Below are 24,899 nucleotides of genomic sequence, written 5' to 3'. Positions count from 1 at the left end.
AAATCAGCTAAATTAAATGCATTTCTTTCCATCAAAATAAAAATTCAAAATGTATTTTGCGTTGCGTACAGTGTATTTTGCGTTGCGTGTAAGACGTCAAAACCCTACAAAAAATCAGTCCTACATTCAATAAAACGTCGAACAAAGTGAATCAGCGTAGGACATTTGTTAAACAAAATTTTCGGCGAGGGAGTGCAAAGTTGATGCAAAAATGGAAATTAAATGCATTTTTTCTAATTTGATGCAAATTTGTTATATATTTCTAGAGTGATCTGCCCCTAGTATTAATTAGATTAATTAGAGAAAACAATTTAATGTTCCTCCATTCCCAAGTTGCTTTTCATGCGGTTTTTCATTTTGTAAATTTTACTGTTCGAGGAATGGCAGGCTCGCAAAGAAATTGAAAGATTTTTCATGCGGATTTAAATTTCCACATTAGTTAGCTAATATTGCTAACTAGTAGACTTATTTTGGTAGCTGAATTAAATTTTCTTTCGGATTCAATCAAAGAAAATTTAGTTATTTAGTTGAGGTTATACCACAGACTAACAGACATAACACTATGAGGGAATTCCCTAAAAAACATCGATCCGACAATTTTCGCAGAACACTAGCTCCACCTTTTATTCACGGTCCCAAACACTCAATTACTGGTGGGTTTCCCCTCAGGTTTGGGAATAATTTTCACTAATGGTCTATCCCCCATATGCTTGTTCATATGTCAGTGGCGCCATAATTTCAAATGTGGCCACAGTCCCAACTGTAAATATATTTAAAATGACCGTTAAAGCGGGCGAAGCTTTGTTTTTGAGTGTTATGTCTGTTGGTCTGTGCGTATACTTCCTAAAATCGTTGACCGCTGCAGGATTGTGAACTTCTTTTCATGCTATATGACATGTAAAATGCTAAACAAAACTATCCACATTATATTTGTCATAAAATGGGCTTGTTTAGTAGGCAATTTGCTGTTATAATGAAAATGTTGATAAAAGTCGTCAAACATTTTGAAAGGACATATATTTAAAAGAATTGAAAAACATATGTAATTTTTTCATCTCCCTGTCGCGTTGTATGGGGGGGGGGGATTAGTAAGATGCTACGTCATTTACAAGGGGGAGGTTAGAATTTTGTGACCAAATGCTACGAGGGGGGAGGGAGGGGTCGAAAATCGCCAGAAAAAAGCTACGTCATTTGTGTACGGCCCCAAAAAGCTTTTCCTATACGAATTTCTATAGAAATTTCAAACGCAATACGGTAAGTTGGGCCAGCATCAATCGACCCCAAATTTTGCCGAGTTTGTGACCCCAAATGGAACAAAAAATGATTTGCACAGGCGGTAGAGTTTAGATTTTTCAATGCGACTGTGCCCACTCTAGCATACAACCTTTTAAGTTTATTGTATGTACTTCCGAAAGTGCAAAACTAGGCACGGAACTACCCCAGTTACACATAATTCGAAAAATCCATTACTTAGTTTGACCTAACGACGCTGAATCCCTCTGAATAAAGACTCGACACGTCAATCTTTTGTTTACCATTTATCTGTCAGTGTCATTCCAATCGAGCACGAGACCTGTCAATGGCCCTCGTTCCAGAAGGATTCGAAACGACTTTCTTCGGATTGAGGGCTTTTGACAGGTCTCGTGATCGATTGGAATAACACTTACCGATAAATAATAATAAGATAGAGTTGGCGAGTCTTTATCCAGAGGGATTCAGCGTTTTTAGTTTGACCATCTTATATTTACCATGTTTTTTTTTCTTTGCAGCCAAAATACTTTCAGCTTTTCAAAGCCAGTCGCAACGGTATCGAACGTTTGGAGATCAGCGATAGCGAAAATGACAGGAATACAAGAATCGTAACGCTAGAGAACTGCGTTAAAATTGTTCTTGAGCAACCTCCGATAAACATTATTACCATTGTTACGAAAACAGGACAAATTCAGTTGCATTCATTAAACAACGTTTTGATAAAACAATGGAAAATTGCATTGCAATCGGTTGCATTCAAAGCAAAATCATCACCATGTAGTATTCTATCCAGCAGTGCCACAATCGAAGAGGACAATGATTTATATTGTTCATCATATAGTGAAGGAATATTCGCGGTGACGCTTATACCAACAGATGCGTCCATAAAATGTGGTCTGGAACCAAAACTGTACACTCTCAGGTTGACCAGCTCTGATATTTTATTGAAATGTTATAATGATGAATCGATCACAGTAGCTATGTGGCCGTATCGGTTTGTTCGAAAGTATGGTTATAGAGATGGGAAATTCACTTTCGAAGCAGGTCGAATGTGTGACACTGGGGAAGGAACTTTTAAACTGGAAAATGTTAATCCCCAAGAAATCTTCAGATGCATGGCAACAATAATGAAATCTATGAAAAACAAAATGAACAGCGGCAAAACAAACCAGTCAAAAGTTGCATTACCTATGGAGCCAGGTTCGAGGAGTCCTCTACCATCGACATCTCATGGTACCTTTATAGATATTGAGTTTCCAAATTCCTTTCGAGGAATTACGTTCTCGGATGTGATGAGCATTGCTAGTACCAATTCGGTGCCGTGCATAAGGAATGGAATGCCTAGCAAACCTCCCAGAAAAAGTGCTGTAATGGAAAGTCAAGCATCCCTTAAACTTCCGTTAGAGCAGCGTTGTCAAAATATTTCCAACGTGTCATCGGTATTCATACAAAACAGTGGAAATTGTGACAGTCAATCCGAAGTTGTAGATGTTATTAGTTTCAATGTGCCATCGTTATCTAAAGATGATCGAGATTATGAATGTGTGGAAGATATTACAGATGCTTGGAAAAAACTTGGAATTGATGAAATAAATCACACGGAAAATACTCAAACAATAGAAGAACTAGGGAAATTTGCACAAGAACGTTCGAAATTGTCACGAGAATTGTACACATACCGCTTAGATATGAGAAATGTGAACGACGAGATGAAGTGTAGATCTTATGCTGATGACAGTTACGATAAGTTAAATTTTTTCCGCATAACTCATAAAACTTGTCCTGAATATAGAACGGTTTTTCCTATCAAGTTACAAGACACAATTTCACAGCAAAGTGCAAAATTATCTGATGATTATGAAATAGTTGGAGAGCCACCATCTGTATCTGCTCAAAAGCATAGTTTTATTTGTTCAGAAGAAATGCGTGACAACGCAAATCAGATGCCAATGATTGCTCCGGATATATCAATGTGCAGAAAGGCAGACGATAGTTACTTGGGATACGGTATGATTCGAAAACCAAATGTCCAAGTTCGACATTTTACATCTATCACTTGTGCTTCGCCGTCAAATTTATTTAAAATTGAAAATGAGTTGGACAAGAACAAACGGTTTGAAGACACAACGACAAGTAAACCTAAACGTGTTTAAATATTCTGTATTTTGAATAGACTTACCAGAAAACCCGATCGCAGTTCTTGTTTTATGCCGAAAATTGCTCATTTACATAATCTTTTTACCTTCATACACGGAGTCCTTCAACCCTCTAGTTCCCAATACCGCCCGCTGAGACGTCCACAAAATTGTTTCAAAATCGTTTCACACGGGTTCAACGATGGACGTTTGTTGACCGGTTATATGGAAGTTGTCCAAATTGGTCCAATGAACGTCCTTTATTGGACGATTTTGAAACCAACCGTTCTTAGAGGGCGCCTCTAGGCGGTCTCTACAAAAATCTAAATTAAACTACAGTCGTGATTCGCTGGTTAGGCCACAGCCTTGTCCAACTAACGAATTTGATTCGCTAGTTGGACCGACTGACAAATGTAAAAAACTCTTCAAAGGAGATGTTGGCAGTGTAAATGCATCTGTTCATATCTCTAAATATTGTCAGATTGATTGTCAAAGTAAATTTGACACGAGACACGACCGGGCGGAGGTCCAACTAAAAAGCGGTTCAGTTAAAAAGTGTCCAACAAGCGAATCACGACTGTACTAAAACAGGATTGTATGTTGTCACCCACACTAGCATTTCTTCCCAATGCTCACACCTTTCATGCTGGGATTGAATCCCGCTTGATCGTTGCTTCGATTTTGTGCGGATTGCGCCGTCTATGGGTTTCATATGGCGGGCCGGTTTAACCACTTGAATTGCCTGTTACTGATTGATTACCCGGGTCGATACATCCGTCACGAATATTCCAACCGCAATACGCAGGTTGTTATTTGCTGCCTTAGTTCGCTCCAGGGAACTTTAACTGATCGAGGCGTGAGTACAACTGAGTATATCCTACGGTGGGTTTCTGTAACCATTCATCGTGCTACCGGGACCTGCGTGAAAAAAGAACAAAATTAGAACTAATTATTAGATTAAAAGAGTTATGACGATCGTTTATCTCACTTGGATTCTCGAACAAACTTCCAAAGAAGTCCGAACCGATTTCCACTGTTACTGGGCCCAGATCATATCCTGAATGAATGAAAATGAAATATATGTGTATGCTTCGGATGCAGTAGAATCTTCGACGTACGCCTCGTGTGTTCCATCAATTAGATTGGCGATCCTCTAGTTGGTGATGCATTTAGTGAAATAGCCTTTGATATTTTTGCCTTTCTCATATAAAGAAAGGCTATGCAATCACTGTAAAAATCGACTTTCTAACCGAGGCCCGGAGGGCCGAATGTCATATACCATTCAATTCAGTTCGTCGAGATCGGCAAATGTCTGTCTGTGTGTATGTATGTGTGTATGTGTGTGTGTCATTTAAACTCACACAATTTTCTCAGAGATGGCCGAACCGATTTTCACAAACTTAATTTCAAATGAAAGGTATAACGCTCCGATAAGCTGCTATTGAATTTTTAGTTGATCCGACTTCCGATTCTGGAGTTACGGATTGGAGAGTGCGGTCACACAGCAAATTCCCATATAAACTGGTATCACTTTGATGTACAAATGCTGTAATACGTATTAAAATGGGTCCAACATTACTTGAATTTGCTGGTCTAGATCACTAATGATCATTCAAAGCAGCTTCGACCACATTGACGGATCTTGAGGCCCCCGGGGAGCTCGCCAAGTTCCTATCACACCTATTTCCCAGCGAATTCTTGATCGATATTTACAAACTTTTGGTTCCGAAGTTTCAGGTTGGTTCGTAAAGTTACACTGGAATTTCCTATATAAACCGTTACAATCGTAATACCTCACAGGCCAAAAACTATTGAAATCGTCACCAAATTACATCCATTCGCAGGTCTAGATCACTGAATGGAAATCAAACATTCTTTGAATATATTGTCCACTATCGACAATTCCGGAAATCCCGGTATCCGGGCGTATTCCACAATTTAAATCACATCTATTCTTAGGTGATGACTGAACCGATTTTCTCAAAGTATGTCTCAAATGGATGGTATAATATGCAGCTGGGTGTTGCATCGTTCGCCTTTCTCCCCCTTACAATTGCACCTCACCTCTTCATCGCCCCCCTCGGACCACCCTCACACTCGCATTCTCTTCATTGACCCCGCATACCCGAAGTTTATGTGTATCATTTAAACTTACACAATTTTCTCAGAAATGGCTGAACCAATTTGCACAAACTTAGTTTGAAATGAAAAGTATAGCGCTCTCATAAGCTGCTATTGAATTTTTAGTTCATCCGACTTTCAGTTCCAGAGTTACGGATTGGAGAGTGCGGTTACACAGCAAGTTCTCATATAAACTGGTAACACCACGATGTCTAAATTATCAAAATGGGTACAACATTGTTTGGATTTGCAGGTCTAGATCACTTATGACCAATCAAAGTTGATTTGACCACATTGGCCACCTATGACGGTTCTTAATGCCTCCGGGGAACTCGCCTAGTCTCTAAATTATTACCACACCTAGATCCCTGGTGGCTAATCAAGAATTTTTTGAATATATTTTCCACTATCGACGGTTCAGGGTATATACCAGAATCAGTTCTTCTGTGATGACTGAACCAATTTTCACTACCTTAGTCACAAATGCAAGATATAATAAGGGGTTGGATGTTTCTCTTACCCTTGATCCCCTCCCCCATACCCTTCCACTCCCCTTGCCCTCTCGAAAAAACGATTCGAGCCAATATAATCCGATTCCCATGGGATTTATTTTTTTAAGAATGTAAATACTGTTTATCCAATAATGTAATAAAGCATATAAACATTTATCCTCGGTGTGGTTTCAAAAAATGCAACAACGTCATGTGTGGTATTGATGCGATGAAATAACTTCGTGCAAGGTGTTCATTAATACTTTAATTACGCGCCTACCCTTTAATTTTTCACTTTTTATTATGTTCAAACCAATTTATGTATCATTGATTCAATAAATTCCTTATTTTCACTTACACAACTGTTTTCGAAATTTAAAAACGAAGAAAGTGATGTATTATACATTTCTTTTGTTTGCATTTTTACCTGCGAAAAATGCCATCAAATGCGTGGGGTACATTTATACCCCAGTGCAACATTCTAGAGTGGAAAACGCAAGTGCAACGTTCTAGGGTTAAGAATGTAATAGACATTTCCACAATTATATTGAACATAATCGGTCATGGTCATAGTTTGAAGAAATGGTAATGGTCATAGTTTGAAGAAATGAGAAAGACACAATTGCACCGTTAGGTGGATTAAAACACGTTTTGATGCTATGTAACTAATGGAAGACCTTTTGTTCGAATTTTATAAACCTTTCGCGTCCGTCAGATCCTTGGACGATGCGGTTTTGATACGCCAAAATTTTATTCATATGTGCGTCGTTTCTCTTGTTGCAGCAAATGACAATATTTTTTATTTTGATTATAGAAGTTTTAACCTTAATCTCTTTTGGAAAACTCTCAAACCCTATGTGCGATCGAATTACCAACTATGCTATGTCCGTCCCCTGAAATGACAATAAAAATGTATGAAGACTGAAGGGAATCAGTATGGGTAAACATTTTTTTGTGCTTTTCACAATTGCTTTTTATCTCAGATTTGTTGTAATCTACCTTGGGTATCAGATAGGTATAGGGCCATAGAGCAAATACGGGTCCAAGGGTTCAACCCAAGGCAGTTGACTGGAGCAGCGCCTGCCATTTTTTGAATAGATTGGCTCAAATGGCAGGATGATAATTGGGGCAGTCGACTCAATTTTTTTATTATGCTTGTTCTTAGGAAAGAAATAAACATTGATTCTTACATTCCATAAACAGAAGTCCGAATAATACACGAAATAGTGCGACAACTTCCCTAATAGGGCCAAAATAGGCTAATTACCATATCAGGAATCATGTAGAATTTCCAGAAGCGGTTATGTATCGTTACAATATTATTCAAGATCTCTTATAAAAAATTATGAAAACTGCAAAGAATTCAAATCAAATAAATCAAAAACCTGTTTTAATCCACCTAGCGGTGCAATTGTGCCTTTCTCATTACTCCAATCTTTGACCAATAATCAATATAATTGTGGAAATGTCTCTTACATTCTAAGTACACTTTACACCGATACACAATGGCTAAGTGTCTATGGGATCATCCATAAATGACGTAGCATTATATGGGGGAGGGGGGAGTATTGTATTTTGTGATGATGTGTGACGACAGGGGGTAGCGGGTCATGTCATGTTACGTAGCTTTTTAAAGGGGAATAACCAACATCGTTTTTTTTTTTTTTTTAATTTTACGGTGACAAGGGGGGGGGGGAGAATTACCGTCAAGCTACGTAATTACCAGGGAGGTATTTAGAGGTTTGTGACGAAATGCTACGATAAGGGAGGGGGTGTTGAAAATCACTCAAAAAATGCTACGTCATTTATGGATCGTCCCTATGTTGTCTTCTTGCAAACTAATGTTGACATGCGGGGATAGGTGTGTGAGGAGGGTGAAAAACCCACGAATGAACCACTCCCCAGCTTAATTTGGCATGCCTTGTGATATAGGTGAAGTCTGAGGGGTTGTAATGAGTGGTTATCTAAGAGGGGTTTAGATGGGGAGGTTTCAGAAAAGGGGGACTTCTCTTCGTACACCTCTAGTCACGCCCCTGTTAAATTTCAAAACCTCTATGTCAGTCAAACAAAAATTAGGGGGGAATTTTCTGAGTGATTGCATAACCTTTCTAGATGAGAGAGACAAAAATGTGCCAAAATCCAAAAAAGTCAATCTTCGTCAATTAATTTTGCATCAATTTTAAAAAGTTTTGCATCATTTTGATGTAATAGTGGTACCAGTTTCTATGGGAAATTTCTGTGTGGTCGCAACCCGTAACTCCGGAACAGGATTTCAGATCGACACAAAATTCAATCGCAGCCAATGGGAAGGTTGTACCTTTCATTTGAGAATAAGTTTGGGTAAATCGGTCTAGCCATCTCCGAGAAAAATGAGTGACATTTTTGACACATTCGCACATACACGTACACACGCGAATACAGATGGGAAGCGGTGAGGTGAGAGCTTTAGTTCAGGAATCAGTGGTCGAGTGCAGGAATCTGAACGAGATCACAACGGAAGACGAAGTTAGAAGCGCGCTAATAGAGCAATGCAACCTGGAAAAAGAGCAGATATCAATCAGGTTGAGGAAGGCATACAGTGGCACACAGACAGCAATGATACGCTTATCGTCAACCGCAGCCAACAACCTTATATCGACCGGTAAAATCAAAATCGGATGGTCGGTGTGCTAGTTGCGATCCATCCCTAGAGCCACTAAACAAATTAGAAGGTGTTTCAGATGCCTAGGTTTCGGCCATCAAGCAAGAAACTGTAGAGGCCCGGACAGATCTGATCTGTGCAGAAAATGTGAGGAGAAGGGACACATTGCTAGAGACTGCACGAAGTAACCGAAGTGTTTGCTATGCACAAATGAGGGCGATAAAGACCACGTGACGGAAGGCTTCTTATGTTCAGAGTACAAAAAGGCGAATGCAGGCCAATGATGATGGAGATAACCCAGCTTAATCTCAATCATTGTGACATTGCACAGCAACTGTTGCGGCAGTCAATAACAGAAACGAAGTGAGACGTTGCAATTATTGCAGAGCCGTATCGTGTCTCTCCCCATAACGGTAACTGTGTGGTGGATAGTGCAGTGATGGCGGCAATCCTAGTGATGGGCGATTTCCCTGTTCAAGAGGTGGTAGATAGCACACACGAAGGTTTCGTGATCGCCAGAATCAACGGCGTATTCGCGTGTAGCTATTATGCTCCTCCACGGTGGACATCAGAACCAAGAGACTTTAACGCTTGGGTCGTGGAGTGGGGTAGCAGGCTGATCAACGCAAGAGGTTAAAGCTTGTTGGAAGCCCTGGCGAAACTTGATGTAAGACATAACGTTCTGCAGTCCTTCGCTGATGGATAACATGAATTGGCGAGTTAGCGAGTAGTACACACATAGTGACCACCAAGCGATCCACTACACCATTTGTCGGCGGAATTATACTGTAACGCGGAGATTACGGACTGGTGAGGTGAAAAAAGGTCTTCGACAAGGACCTTTTTGTGGGAGAACTTTTTGCTGACAGCGTCACTCCAATTCGGAGTGCCATAGAGCTGTCGGAAACAGTAGCGAAGGCATGTGATGTAACATTGCCGAGGAAAATAAAGCCGTGGAACTACCCGCCTCCGGCATACTGGTGGAACGAAATGCTAAGCATCCTGCGGGCTGCCTGCCCAAAAACCAGAAGACGCGTCCAGAGAGCATGATCTGAGATCTAAGGTAATTAGAGAAGAGTGTAAGGGAACGATTCGGGCGGCCAGGGCCGCTTTTAAGCACGGGATAATGCTAAGCAAGTCAAGCTGCTACATGGAGCTGTACAGAGAAGTAGGCGCTAACCCCTGGGGCAATGCTTACAGCGTCGTTATGGCCAGGATCAAAAGTCCAATGACGCCAGTCGAAATGTGCGCCGACAAGCTGAAAATTGTCGTGGAGGGCCTTTTCCCGAAGCACGACCCAACCGCATGGCCGCCTACACCGTACGTTGATGCAGACGGTGGAAATGCAGGTGACAATCAAGTTTTCAACAACGAGCTCCTTATAGTGGCAAAAGGGCTGAAAGCGAAGAAAGCTCCCGCACTGGATGGTATCCCCAACGTGGCACTAAAGACTGCGATCCTGACGTTTCAGGAAATGTTCAGGATAGTCCTACAGAAATGCCTGGACGATGGATACTTCCCGGATAGATGGAAGATCCAGAAGTTGGTGCTGCTGCCAAAACCAGAGAAACCTCCAGGAGATCCAGCATCGTATCGGCCTATATGCCCGCTGGATACTCTTGGTAAGCTCCTAGAAAAAGTCATTCTCAACACGCTGACGACCTACGCTGAAAGTGAGAACGGACTATCTCAGAGGTATTCGCACAGCCGTTGCGAACGCGGAGAAAGCATTGAAGCAAAAGAGAAGGGGTAATCGCTAGTGCGCCGTGGTAACGATAGATGTGAAGAACGCGTTCAACAGTGCTAGCTGGGGGGCAATCACCGTAGCGCTGCACAGAATGCGGGTTCCGGACTATCTGTGCAAGGTTCTGAAAAGTTACTTCCAAAACCAGTCTACGAAACGAACATGGGGCAGATTAAGGCCACAACGGGAGTACCTCAGTGCTCCATACTCGGTCCAACGCTCTGGAATATAATGTACAATGGAGTGGTAACACTGGAACTGCCCAGGGGAGTGGAGATCGTTGGTTTTGCAGATGATGTTGTTTTAACGATAACGGGCAAGACCCTTGAGGTGGAGATGTTGATGGCAGAGACAGTAGGCATCGTGGAAAGCAGAGGCGACGCGTGGTTCCACCGTTAACCTGTTCAATATATCACGAGGGCCCTCAAAATGTCACGAAATAAGCAACTGATCAGAAACGTCACTAATTCAATTTCATGAGACGTTTCTGATCATATGATGCTTAATTTACCGTAGAACAAGAGCAAAAAATATATTACATCTTTCAAATGGGATAGCAATTGGAATTTTCCAAATGCAATTAATTAAATCCAGAGAACTTTTTTTCCTCGCAAAATATCATAGGAAAACTGCATTCAATATCTAGCACTCATGATTAGAACATATCCTGATTTGAGTTTGTCTATTTTACACTTTCAGTAGACATATTTTCAGCATGTAAATGTAAACAACAAACAGTTTCTTTCAAGCAAAAGTAGATGGTTCATTATTATCGTTGAACCAACCAAATACATACGCGCTTACAAATATGTCCCTCCCAAGGGGAGAAACATTTTGTTAGGCTACCCGAGAAAACAAGCGTATGAACGTATGACGCAATGTGTTTGAAAATTATAGAGTACTTGACAATCTGTAACTGTATTAGTGTGTTCAACGATTTGTTTTCCTCCACCTGTCATAATTTCTGATAGCTGGAGGAAAACAAATCGAATAAAAAGCTTTTCGGTCAGATTATTCGCATGGTGGATCGAACCCAACCGGTATTGAAGTCTCTGGAATAAGTTTCACAATGACACAGAGTATTTAAACACCATTATAAATACTTTAGGCAAGCGATTTCAAACGTTTAAATTGACGAACAGGTTTACATATGCTGGAGGAAAACAAACTCCCAAGTAGTGTGAGTGAAATCATTTGCATAGAACTCTATAAAGCGCTCTCGTTTTGCACATAGCTCCAACGCCCAGCAATGCACGATGGTTCAATATTTGATTTGAACCGGTGCAAAAGGGAATAGAAAAAGCAGTCGTCATTGACACTCACCCTGTTATTCCAGCCATCGCTCACCAAGCTGGTTCAATCCAGAGCATGCGGTGAGAGTAAAAGATGCGTGCAAGTTTTTGGTTGAAGCGGTCATGGGAAAGCAGAAAATTTCTGAATTCTACTCGCTGGAGACGTCGAGTTGGTTTATCCTTCGGATCCAATTGTCAAACTTCGAGGTTCGGAGATTATTACTTTCATTTAAAATAGTTATCGTGCTACTGTTGTTAATAGTAACTCATAATGGGTTTCGGGTCGTCCGATTTTGGAAACCTGTTCAATGAACAGGTTGAACGTACAGAGGCGTCACCTCTGGTGGAAAGCTTGATGGCTGACGTCAAATTGCAACTGGCTTACCACAAGACCGAGGTAGTGCTGGTCAGCAACTGCAAAAAAAATCCAGCGTGTCAAGATCAGCGTCGGGGGACAATCCATCCCATCGATGCGTGCGCTGAAGCACCTGTGTGGGATGGTCGACGATCGGTTAAATTACAACAGCCATGTCGACTATGTATGTCAGAAGGCTGCGAGGACAACTAACGCATTGGCAAGGATCATGCCGAATCGCGGGGAAGCAAGAGGCAGCACGAGACGTCTCCTGGCGGGTGTCTCATCCTCAATACTGAGTTATGGCGTACCGGCCTGGGCTGCTGCGCTGAACTCAAAGCGGAACCGGACGAAGTTAACAAGAACGTTTCACCTAATGGCTGTTCGTGTCGCGAGTGCGTACAGAACGATATCGTCGTAGACGGTATGCGTAATTGCCGGGATGATTCCCATCCCCCAATGTGTCTGCTTGGGTACATAGAAAGCATGGAGAGGTGAACTTCTATTTGACGCAGTTTTGTCCGGGCACGGATGCTTCCGGAAATACCTACACCGGTTTGGACACACTTCGTCAACCCTTTGCCTGGAGTGTGGTGTGTGAACGCGCAAGAGACACCGAAACACGTGGTATTTGAATTAGGTTCGAAAAATTTGTAGGGGTATGCCTGGTGTGACAGTATACAATATCGTCGAAGACGCTGTCAAAAGAGTGGTTACGACTATACTCTCCGAGCTGCAGAGAAAGTGGCGAAGGGACCAACAAAGTAGCGCCATTGGCTAGAACGTCGCCGGGAAACCACAAATCGGGTTTCAGGAGAAATTCTGCCGCCGGCGAAATCTCCGACGGTGTAGACTAGGGCCATCGTCGGGGACCAATTCAGTAGTACGCGACATAGTACCAGGCTTGGGTCGTCGAGGCGTCAGTGAACCGGACGTCAGGTTTAACCGGAATCGCCAAACCAACCTCGACACCATACCAGGTAGCTCGTGAGTAGGCTAGATCCACCGCCGGGGATTAGACCGAGTAGACGAAGCGAAGTGCTTAATGGCTCATAGAAATGTACATCGGTATCGGGAGCAATCTACCGCCGGGGAATTCACGGTAGGGCAGATTAGCCGCCGTCGACTACCCGACAGAATCGTGACAAAAAGGGGAGCTAATTGGCTCATGAAACAAACTCCGGTAACGAAAGATTCCGTTGTCGAGTGAAATTAAGACTATTGTTTGTTATCCTGCTCCTTAACAACGCATGCTAAGTCGTCAGTGATGCAATTTAAACTTCGCATTGATTTCGCTTGTCTTGTTCCTGATCTCCTCTTAGATCCCCTAGGTTTGAAGCGGATCAATCGACTATTAGTAAATCAGAGAGCGCTGTCAACCGTAATGTCCACGAATACTAAATTCCCTAAAAAAATGTTAACCAATAATATGTAAAAACTATATGAAACAAAAAAACTCAATAGATCGAGGAAAAAAAAATATAAAATAAAAGAAAATAAACAAGTTAAAACATTCAAGACATTTTAAAAATATGTGAACTGTTAAAATGCATCAAGCTAGAGAAATGGAAATAAACGAATAATTTAGAATTACACCATTAGCGAACAGCAAAAAAAATACAAAACCTCGCCCCCCTTTATATTGCCATAAATGTCAAAGTAAGCTCAGTTCCTATATTTCACATCATTTGGACAATTTTAGACCCCCGTCCACTTCGCTTGAAATTTTTGACATTGGTACTATAAGATAATGAGGAAAAAAATATATTAAGTGCTATAAATTTTGGGGTAGTAAACGTAAAATTACAGTTTATACCATTCATAGAACTTTAATGGAAATATTTTTGTACTCGAAAAACACAAGGACTTGGAGTTTTGGGGCATTTTGGCAACTTCAATATTAACGTCAATGCAACTGTGCCCACCGGAAACAACCATGCTCTAACATCCATAACGTTTTCAACCTCTACATATTACCGACCATCCATACGAAGAATCCAGCAGTTCCACCATCGACCTCCTAATCACGGACTGTCCGAACGCAATTCAGGTTTCGAAGACATCTACAGAAAACATGATCTCCGATCACGAAGTGGTCTACGTAATTGCAGACGTAAGAGTAGTGAAATTGATACCACGTCGCGTAAAAATCCGCTACTTCCGACGTGTAGATCCAGTACGTTTACAAGCCGTCCTCATTGCAAGAGGTAATCAAGGCACCTTCGAAGAAAATGACATAGTAACCAAAGCTCTTATGCTAACCGAACTCCAGAAAAACCTTATCCAACATGCACCCGAAACAGAAATTCTCATTAAAGACAAACGCACGCCGTGGATCAACCGGGAGGTTCAACAAGCGATAAAATTGCGTAACCTGTCTTATTTATTGTATGCACGCAATCCCAATAAAAGAAGAGGAGACGCACAGTGGCGGGATAATATAAGCAAGCGCAACAAACCCAACACCTTGATTTCCACAGCAAAGAAGCGATATGCCCATTCGTTTTCGAGCTCTCCATCGAGACAGAGGTTGTTTTTTCTAGTCCGTAGTGCTGTGTGAGGCGATAAAGAATAGTTTTAATCCGCATTCAAGGTTATTTTGCCAGTTCGGTTCGGTCCTCAGTCTTTTGTTCGCGTGTGAGGATTAAACAATAGCCAGCTGTATAAGCTGGATCGGTTCGTCGTTGGACACCAGTTTAAAGCTAAGTGGTTTTTGTCTTTTGTAACACATTTATTGCTTTCTTCCGTCTGCGCGGGCGCTGACCCCGTGCGTTGACGTTTTCTATGGTTCCCTCTCCGGATGGTCAAATGGAAGTTGAATCGGGTTCAACTTCTAAGGCTCCCCCCCGGCCCAAATGCTATCCAGAACTCTCAACTGGTCCATTTGTGGTCTTCTTTCGGCCCAAGACTAAATCACTGAATCTTCTTCAGATTTCTAGAGACCTGACGGAACGGTTCTCGGCTGTGACCGAAATTTCAAAGGTCCGCTCGGACAAGATAAGGGTGTTGCTAGCCAACTCAAAGCAGGCAAACGATATTGCTTGCTGTGAGCACTTTACGCGGGACTATAACGTGTATATTCCGGCTGTAAGAGTACAATCCGAAGGCGTCGTAACCGATGAGAGTTTGACGTGCGAGGATCTGCTGAAGTACGGGGTCGGCCGATTCAGAGACCGCTTACTTCAGCCAGTTAAAATACTTGAGTGCAAACGTTTGCACTCAGTAGTAGTTGCGGGGGATGGTTCAAAAACGTACCCCCAATCAAACTCTTATCGGGTGACCTTCGCTGGTACCGCTTTGCCAAATTTCGTCCTCTTGCACAAGGTTCGTCTGCCTGTGCGTCTGTTTGTGCCGCGGGTCATGAATTGCACAAAGTGTAAACAACTGGGTCACAGCCACCCATTGTAGCAACAAGGCCCGCTGTGGAAAATGCGGGGAGAATCATCTAGATGATTCGTGCAGTAGGCAAGCCGAAAAGTGTCCTTACTGTGCGGAGAGTCTGCATGATATCTCGGCATGTCCCGCGTACAAACTACGCGGGGATAAACTGAAACGTTCCCTTGCGGGACGATCCAAACATTCTTTCGCAGAAATGTTAAAGAATGCTACGCCACCATCCTCAGCAAACATCTATACTCACTTGCCTCCTGACGAGGGCGAGGCTGGTAACCCACAAGAGGGAACATCTACTAGGGTGCCTAGAATTTATAGGAAGAGGAGGAACACTTCCTCTCGTAAAGTTCCTTGTAAAGGCCAGAAGGTGTCCCTTGAGGGGGCTCCGAAAGTCACATCTATTGGAAGTGTTGCAACCAAACCGAAGCAATTAGCTCCTGGTCTCGGAGGATTAAGCTCAGAGAAGGAGTTCCCAGCACTTCCAGGAACATCAAAAATCCCAAGTGTTCCTTTGTTTCAGTTCGAGAGTAATCACAGCACTGGAATTATAAAACTCTCGGACATAGTGGACTGGATAATAAAAACTTTCAATATTACTGATCCTATTAAAAGTCTTATGTTAGCTTTTCTCCCTACAGTGAGAACATTTTTGAAGCAGTTGACTGCTAAATGGCCCCTCCTCTCAGCGATTGTATCCTTCGATGGCTAACTCATCGAACGAGGTCACGGATTTGATCACTGTTCTACAGTGGAATTGCAGAAGTATCATCCCGAAAATCGATTCCTTCAAAATTTTAATAAATAATTTGAGTTGCGATGCATTTGCATTATGTGAAACTTGGTTAACTTCCGACATAGAACTCAACTTCCACGACTTTAATATTATTCGCCTGGATCGAGACACCCCCTATGGAGGAGTGCTTTTGGGGATCAAAAAGTGCTATTCCTTCTACAGAATTAACCTTCCCTCGATAACAGGTATTGAAGTTGTCGCTTGTCAAGTAACAACCAAAGGCAAAAGCCTTTGCATAGCTTCCATATATATTCCCCCCAACACCGCGGTTGGGCACCGACGGCTACAAGACATCTTAGAATCCCTGCCAGCACCGCGACTAGTTTTAGGAGACTTTAACTCTCACGGTACAGCATGGGGTTGCCTCTATGATGATAACCGGTCTTCCTTAATTCAGGATCTTTGCGATAACTTCAATTTGACAATTTTAAACACGGGTGAAATGACACGGATTCCTGCTCCTCCAGCGCGCCCGAGCGCCTTAGACTTGTCCCTTTGCTCAACATCGCTGCGGTTAAATTGCACGTGGAAGGTAATTCCTGATCCCCACGGCAGCGACCATCTGCCGATTGTAGTCTCAATCAATAACGGTTCAAGGCCATTGAAATCAATCAATATTTCGTATGACCTCACACGAAATATCGATTGGAAGAGCTATGCTGCCGCGATATCCGACAACATCGAATCTACCCAAGAACTTCCTCCGGAGGAAGAGTACAGCTTTTTGGCTGGCTTGATTCTCGACAGCGCGAATCAAGCTCAGACTAGGCCAGTACCCGGCGCGAACATACAAAAACGTTCTCCCAATCCCTGGTGGGATAAAGAGTGCTCAGACGTGTACGCAGAGAAGGCCGCCGCGTTTAAGACCTTCCGGAACGACGGGTTACCCGCCAGTTTTCGACAGTACGCGACGTTAGACAAGCGAATGAAGAGTTTGATGAAAGCCAAAAAACGCGATTATTGGCGCCGGTTCGTCGACGGATTAACGAGAGAAACATCGATGAGCACTCTTTGGGGAACAGCCCGACGTATGCGAAATCGAAACAGTACTAATGAGAGCGTGGAATATTCAAACCGTTGGATATTCGATTTCGCCAAGAAGGTTTGTCCGGATTCCGCCCCGGCACAGAAGATCTACCGCGCCGCGTCTCCTCACGATAGCGCGAACGAAACACCTTTTTCGATGGTGGAGTTCTCACTTGCTCTCTTGTCGTGTAACAATAAAGCTCCGGGGCCAGACAGAATCAAATTCAACTTGTTGAAGAATCTGCCTGACTCTGCCAAGAGACGCTTGTTGAACTTATTTAATAAGTTTCTCGAGGCTAACATTGTCCCACTCGATTGGAGACAAGTGAAGGTCATCGCCATCCAAAAACCAGGAAAACCAGCCTCCGACCACAATTCGTACCGTCCGATCGCAATGCTATCCTGTATCCGGAAGTTGTTCGAGAAAATGATCCTATCCCGCCTCGAAAATTGGGTCGAAGCAAATGGCTTACTGTCAGATACACAATTTGGCTTTCGCAAAGGCAAAGGGACGAACGATTGTCTTGCGTTGCTCTCAACTGAAATTCAAATGGCCTATGCTAGCAAAGAGCAGATGGCATCAGTGTTCCTAGATATTAAGGGGGCTTTTGATTCAGTTTCGATCAACATTCTTTCAGAGAAGCTGCACCAGCATGGTCTTTCAGCGACTTTAAACAACTTTTTACTAAACTTGTTGTCGGAAAAGCACATGCATTTTTCGCATGGTGACTTATCGACATCACGATTTAGCTACATGGGCCTTCCCCAGGGCTCATGTCTAAGCCCCCTTTTATACAATTTCTATGTCAACGACATTGATGAATGTCTTGACAATTCCTGCACGTTAAGGCAACTTGCAGACGATGGCGTGGTGTCTGTTACGGGACCCAAAGCTGTCGATCTACAAGGACCATTACAGAATACCCTGGACAATTTGTCTGCTTGGGCTATTAAGCTGGGTATCGAATCCTCCACGGAGAAAATTGAGCTAGTTGTATTTTCAAGGAAGCGTGAACCAGCACAACTACAGCTTCTATTAATGGGTCAAACTATCGCTCAGGTCTTCACAGTAAAATATCTAGGGGTCTGGTTCGACTCGAAAGGTACTTGGGGATGCAATATTCGGTATCTGAAACAGAAATGCCAACAAAGGATCAACTTTCTTCGTACAATAACCGGAACATGGTGGGGTGCCCACCCAGGAGACCTAATTAGGTTGTATCAAACAACGATACTGTCGGTAATGGAATACGGATGCTTCTGCTTTCGCTCCGCCGCGAACATACATTTCATCAAACTCGAAAGAATTCAGTATCGTTGTTTGCGTATCGCCTTAGGGTGCATGCAGTCGACCCATACGATGAGTCTCGAAGTGCTGTCGGGCGTTCTCCCGTTGAAAAATCGATTTTGGGAACTCTCATATCGATTGCTCATTCGATGCGATATCTTGAACCCGGTCGTGATTGAAAATTTCGAAAGGCTTGTTGAGCTCAATTCTCAGACCCGTTTCATGTCCCTGTACTTTGACTACATGGCGCAGAATATTAACCCTTCTTCTTACAATCCCAACCGTGTGCATTTCATAAATACTTCTGAATCTACTGTTTTCTTCGACACATCCATGAAAGATGAGATTATTGGAATTCCGGACCACATACGCCCACAAGTGGTTCCAAATATTTTTTATAATAAATTCCGAGAAGTCGACTGTTCTAAGATGTTTTATACTGACGGATCAAACCTCGAAGGGTCCACTGGCTTCGGTATTTTCAATCAAAAGTTCACCGCCTCCTACAAACTCAGTGACCCTGCTTCAGTTTACGCCGCAGAACTAGCTGCCATTCAGTATACCCTTGGAGTCATTGAAACATTACCCGCAGACCATTACTTCATCGTTTCGGATAGCCTCAGTTCCATTGACGCTATTCGCTCGATGAAACAAGGCAAGCACTCCTCGTATTTTTTGGGGAAAATACGGGAGCTACTGAGTGCTTTATCTGACAACTCTTTCCAGATTACCTTGGTATGGGTCCCTTCTCATTGCTCCATTCCGGGCAATGAGAAGGCAGACTCCTTAGCTAAGGTGGGTGCCTTAGAAGAAGACGTTTACGAAAGACCAATTTGCTTCAGCGAATTTTTCAGTATTACTCATCAGAGAACCCTCGAAAGTTGGCAAACTTCGTGGAGCAGTGGAGAGCTGGGAAGGTGGCTACATTCGATAATCCCTAAGGTATCGACGAAACCTTGGTTCAAGGGGATGGATGTGGGTCGTGACTTCATTCGTGTGATGTCCCGACTCATGGCAAACCATTACACGCTGGATGCACATCTCCGGCGTATTGGGCTCGTGGATAGTGGTATCTGCGCTTGTGGCGACGGCTATCACGACATCGAGCACATTGTCTGGGCGTGCACCGAGTACAGTTCCGCTAGGTCTCGGCTAATGGATACCCTGCGGGCCCGAGGAAGACCAACCAACGTCCCGGTTCGAGATGTGCTGGCAAGCCGCGATGTTCTCTATATGTCCCTTATATACACCTTTGTGAAAACCATCAATATACAAGTCTAACTGCCCCTTGTTATCTTCTTATCATTCTCAGAACGCTCTTCCACCTGTATCAAACCATCTGTATCGAATGAGCCAACAAACACGGGACCTACGGCACGAACATAACACGCTTAACTCGAAATGTAGCCGATCCACATCTGAGCCGTACTACGAAATCGTCTGGAAAAACCCCTGCCATCTTGAGGAGGACCACCCGGCGTCCCAGTACATGATTCCCCTGATGAAGGCCACCCGAGTTTGTAATCCATCCGTTGATCTCACGATGCCTGAAACTGAAATAATTTTCTCTCCCTGCCATCTTTGTCTACCCTCCCTCCCCTGACTCTTATACCCAGAAGTAACACCCCTACCCCCCCCCCCCCCCCCAATATCATCACGAAGCATTTAGCTCTTCTTGTCTCTTCTAGTTTTAACTATTATATTATATAATCTCGCTGAAATTGCCCAACTCTACTACCCACAAAAATAACTATAATTACGAATCTTTACAAAATTCAATCATGCCCTCTAGTTATGCCTAGTTTTAAGTTAGTCGTAAAAAATTGTCCCCCTTAATTAAACATTATTTGCTCCAATAATCTCACTGATAAAAATGTCAAACCATATTGCCACAAAAACTAAATGACCCCCCTAATCTTACGAAAACAATATTATCCCCTTGTGTAGATATATAAGATAGCTATAAAATCGCATTAGTTTCATTTTAAAAAAATCAATATGTAATCCCCTAGTTTTAAGCAATTTAAAATGTAAAACAAAACAAAATTGGCACCTTTAAGCTAACGCAACGTGCCTTATCAAATAAACGATTTGAATAAAAAAAAAAAAAGCGATATGCGGAAAGAAGCTTTGGTTGTGAACTGTCTGCGAAAAAACCTCTGGAACAACCTTCGCCGTGAAGAAATCCAAAAACCAATCCACTAATAGTAGATTTTGCTTTGAACACACGAATTCGAGTAATGTGTCTAAGATCTACGAAATTGCAACATGCGCAACAGGAATCGACGACGTACCTATCTCAGTCATCAAGCTATTAGGCCCTCACATACTTCCAATCCTTGTTCACCGCTTCAATACGATAATTGATTGAGTTGCAGGTTTACAAAAATCTGCGAAAGGCTATCATAACGCCGATTTCAAAATCGTCGAACCAAAAGACTATCGACCAATTAGTGTCCTCCCATCCCTATCTAAAATATTCTAGAAACTTCTGCTTCCTAAACATCAATCAGGATATCGGAAACGCCATAGTACCACCACCGCCCTAACAAAAGTCGTACACGATATCTATACCAACTTAGACGAAGGCAACTGTACTGTTATAGTTCTCGTCGATCTGTTGCTTGCTTTCAACTGCGTAAATTAGGGACCGTACTCAAATGACGTAGCTTTTTTCGGCGTTTTTACTGCCCCTCCCTCCCCCTCGTAGCATTTTGTCACAAAATTCTATTCTCCCCCTTGTAAATAACGTAGCACTGTATGACCCCTAAACCTGGCATAGGGCTCATCAAACTCGAAAGTTTATGCTTTAAACCCTACACAAGTAGAAATATTGACAATAAATCGATTATTGATCAATATATTGATGATGCAAGGGCATCTTGAAAATATTGATCATGTGAAAATCAAATGGGATTGACGTATTGAAGCCGTTTTGTCAATATTTTTACTGACAATATTTTGCTGTCCAGGTCTACTGGTGACCGGATAACACAATGACAATTTGTTATCCGGTCACCAGTGGGCCTGGACACCCTCGTCTGGCGGTTCATTACCGTATGTTAGCGTTTATGCAACATGCTCACCAAATTGTTCTATACGCTGATAAATTGTCGCTTGTCGCAACAACATAAAATTACCGCTGGCTGTACACAGTTGTATTTTGACGTACTGTGGCGTATGGGTCTCCAGCGTGGCATAAATCGCTGCCCACATCGTTTTGAAAAATCCAGAATAAACAGAATCGCCTATCGAAAATGATTAAATTTGGACCATGTCCACCTAACGGAGGATGTGATCCAAGTTGCTGACATTTAGACAGCCTATGACTGATTCTAAAAACTACTGCTTAACTTTCGAATAGAAAGTCTGAACTCATTCCAATTGTTTCTACAGAACTTAGCTGTTAGAGCAAATATACTACTAAACCTCTTTCCTATTCTATTCTGCATGTGAAGCAAATATTACAAAAACAAAACAAAGAAAAAAACGAAAATAACAAAAATTATGCTAAATTGAAACTAAAAGCAAAAAAAACTGCTGAGCGATGAAGCAAACAACTCACCACCAGCCAGCAGTGCCATGCCGGTCGAACGAGAACCAGCAGCAGTACGCCGGTTTCTGTACACCAGCACGACGAAATTGCTCTATTTTTTCCTAGAGTGTGCGATGGTCGCTGAGACCACTTTCGAATACCGCCCGCAAGTAGCGATTGGCGAACGTTCCGCCGCACTTCAGTTCGGCACGTAGAATCTTTCTGAGAGAGCAACACCATGAAGCCATAACCGTTCCGAGAACGTTGAATCAGCAATCCGCCGTTTTGCACTCCATATTCCACCACCGAGAATTCGTCAGAAATGCCTACTAAACTTTCCTCTTCCTATCAAAAACTTTTGAAGCAAGTAACTTTTTTTTACTTTTCCCTTCAGATATCTTCCACCCATCGAAGATCCTTGCCTACAACCGTACATTCCTTCAAAACCATGATAAAATGAAACCCAAACATCATCTAAGTTTAGTGGATTAAATACAAACTGTATTTGCAGGGCCGTCGAGAGCGGCGGCGGGCCCCAAGGCTAGTGTTACTGACGGGCCCTTCTCAACTTACTTATTTGAATCTTGATTAGAGGACTTGTATATATTCATTCATATATCAAACTATGTTGCTGTTGCTAAAATTGCTATGGTTACGAGTTTTTCAATTAGCGGGTTCCCGGGTACTCTTTTGCCCTGTTAAAAATGTACACAATGGTTAACAACCTTATTAGAGGTATATGGAGATAATCCGTGTATTCGCACAACGTTTGTGTCATCGCCTTTATATATACAGAGGTACTGACTTCATGTTGCCACATTCAATGATATATTTAATTTTGCGCAATAAACGCTTCTACTTGATTATTAGTCTGAAAAATAATCAGTACACTATGTCCAACTATGAAATTGTAAGGTATAGACATTGATCATCTTTACCTCCATTTGCAAATTTGATATTTTTAACTTCTCCAACAGGTGATTTTAAGGGACACCTCGAAAAGTAAACAGGAATACAGTTTGACCACAGTACGGCCATTTTCCGCTTTGATCGTCATTCATTTTTATTCACGTTTGACACAGTAGGTTGAAGTAGGGGAGACTGGGGCTAGTTGGCGGGGTTTTTTGGTTTCAATTTTTATCGCCGATTTTTTTTAAAGTGTTTGATGCATTGTCTCCATTTTTAGAGACAAAAATATGTGACGCGGAAAACCCGCTAACTTACCCCGGCCCCGGGGTAAGTTGGCGGTATGTGGGTATACGCCAAAAACTAAGCAATCAAATGGAGATTCAATTACTTCAAGGGTCCTTTTGGAACGTGCTGAATGTCTTTTCGAGAAAACTGTATATTAACCGACATTTGCTATTATATCTCAGTTTCAATACCCCGCAATTTTGACTTTGACGCGTACTCCCTATACAAAAGAAAATTTTCGAAATTTTTTATGCAATTGGCCGGAATAAATGTCTCCTGCATTGGCGAGATACACAAGAAAAAGATTTTCTTACTTTGGAGTGAATTCCAGAAATAAAAATATTTCATATTGCACTGTAAATAGTACCGCCAACTTATCCCACGTGCAGCACCGCCAACTTGCCTCAACCGCATATTTTATTAGAAATTATTTAAAAAATTACTTTTGTTTGTGGATAGATGTAATATCTATACGGATGCTCTTTTCACGCGCTATCGAAAAATATAATCATTCGGGAAATAGATTTAAAATCACTCTAAATAACGCAAAGCATTTAAAATTTAGAACATTTACGTGATATACTCGAAAACACATTATCACCCACAACTTCCACCAAACAAATCGTTTTGCAACAAAAACACATTGGATAACGGGTTTTACCTAACTTGAGGTACACAAGAAGAGCCAGCGCTATATGTCTAATTGAAACAGAGAAAAAGGGATTCCGCAAACTTACCTCAACCGCCAACTAGCCCCGGGCTCCCCTACGATATTTTGCTTCTGTGGTTTAGACAAAATGATACACGGGTAGATTTATCTGTTGGTAGCGGTGGAGAAGTTTTTAGCTTTTGTTGTTAGCAAGAATAAGGTAGCAAATTCAGCTCGTAATTCTCGTTTAACCCTACAACGGTTTCGTAACTTTTTCTATACGTAAACGGTTTTGTGGGGTACATTCGTACCCCAGAATTAAAACCGCTCTAATATGCCTAGTTTTTATTGAATTTATAAATAAATTAGATAGTTTTATTCAAAAATAAGCCAATCAAAGCAGCCTTTTCAAAAATAATCGTGCTTTGCAAATTTTTTATGCACATTTTCATTTTTATACAATTTGTCCTAAAAATACGTCAACATCCCTTTTTAACCTTAATATTGCTATAACTTCGGAAGCTTCTAACCGATTTTTACTATCTATACGGCGTTGTAAATATTATTAAATTGCCTTTTGAACAAATAGTAAATAATTCAAAAACCGCCCAAAAAGTGCATTTATTCCGATGCTTGTTTGAACACCAAATACAAATACAATACAAATAGTAAATATACAGCAATATGCAGTAACGAAGTTAAAATAGGCGATGAAGGAACAGACCAGTGCATTGTACGTTCCAGAACTTGGGCTACAGAAGATGAGGAATTGAGTGGTGCGTAGTACATATTATATACAAATCATATTTTGACATCAAAACCAAAAAATACGATTACGATCCAAGCGCCTTTTCTAGTTACTTTGCTATAGTAGCATTATTAAATCAAATAACAGATTTAATTGTTCAGCAGTGTTGAAGCCTATACAATTTCACGCAAGTTACTATGTATCGATATTTTGCTTATAAAAAAGATATAATAAATTATCCGA

At 41.9% G+C, this 24,899-nt stretch overlaps 1 protein-coding gene across 1 annotated transcript in view; it reads left to right on the top strand.

The window, feature by feature from the left end:
* LOC131681526 (uncharacterized) overlaps positions 1-3,440 on the top strand; it is a 126,701-nt gene extending 123,261 nt beyond the window's left edge. The window contains exon 2 of the mRNA XM_058962387.1: positions 1,770-3,440. Coding sequence (XP_058818370.1) covers positions 1,770-3,404 — 1,635 coding nt within the window. The 3' untranslated portion in view covers positions 3,405-3,440. The remainder of the gene's footprint in view (positions 1-1,769) is intronic.
* Positions 3,441-24,899: the final 21,459 nt, after the last annotated feature.

Source organism: Topomyia yanbarensis, chromosome 1 (assembly GCF_030247195.1).
Source record: "Topomyia yanbarensis strain Yona2022 chromosome 1, ASM3024719v1, whole genome shotgun sequence".
Taxonomy (NCBI): Eukaryota; Metazoa; Arthropoda; class Insecta; order Diptera; family Culicidae; genus Topomyia; species Topomyia yanbarensis.
The sequence above is the reverse complement of the archived record's forward strand: the minus strand, read 5'-3'. Positions and strand labels throughout refer to the sequence as shown.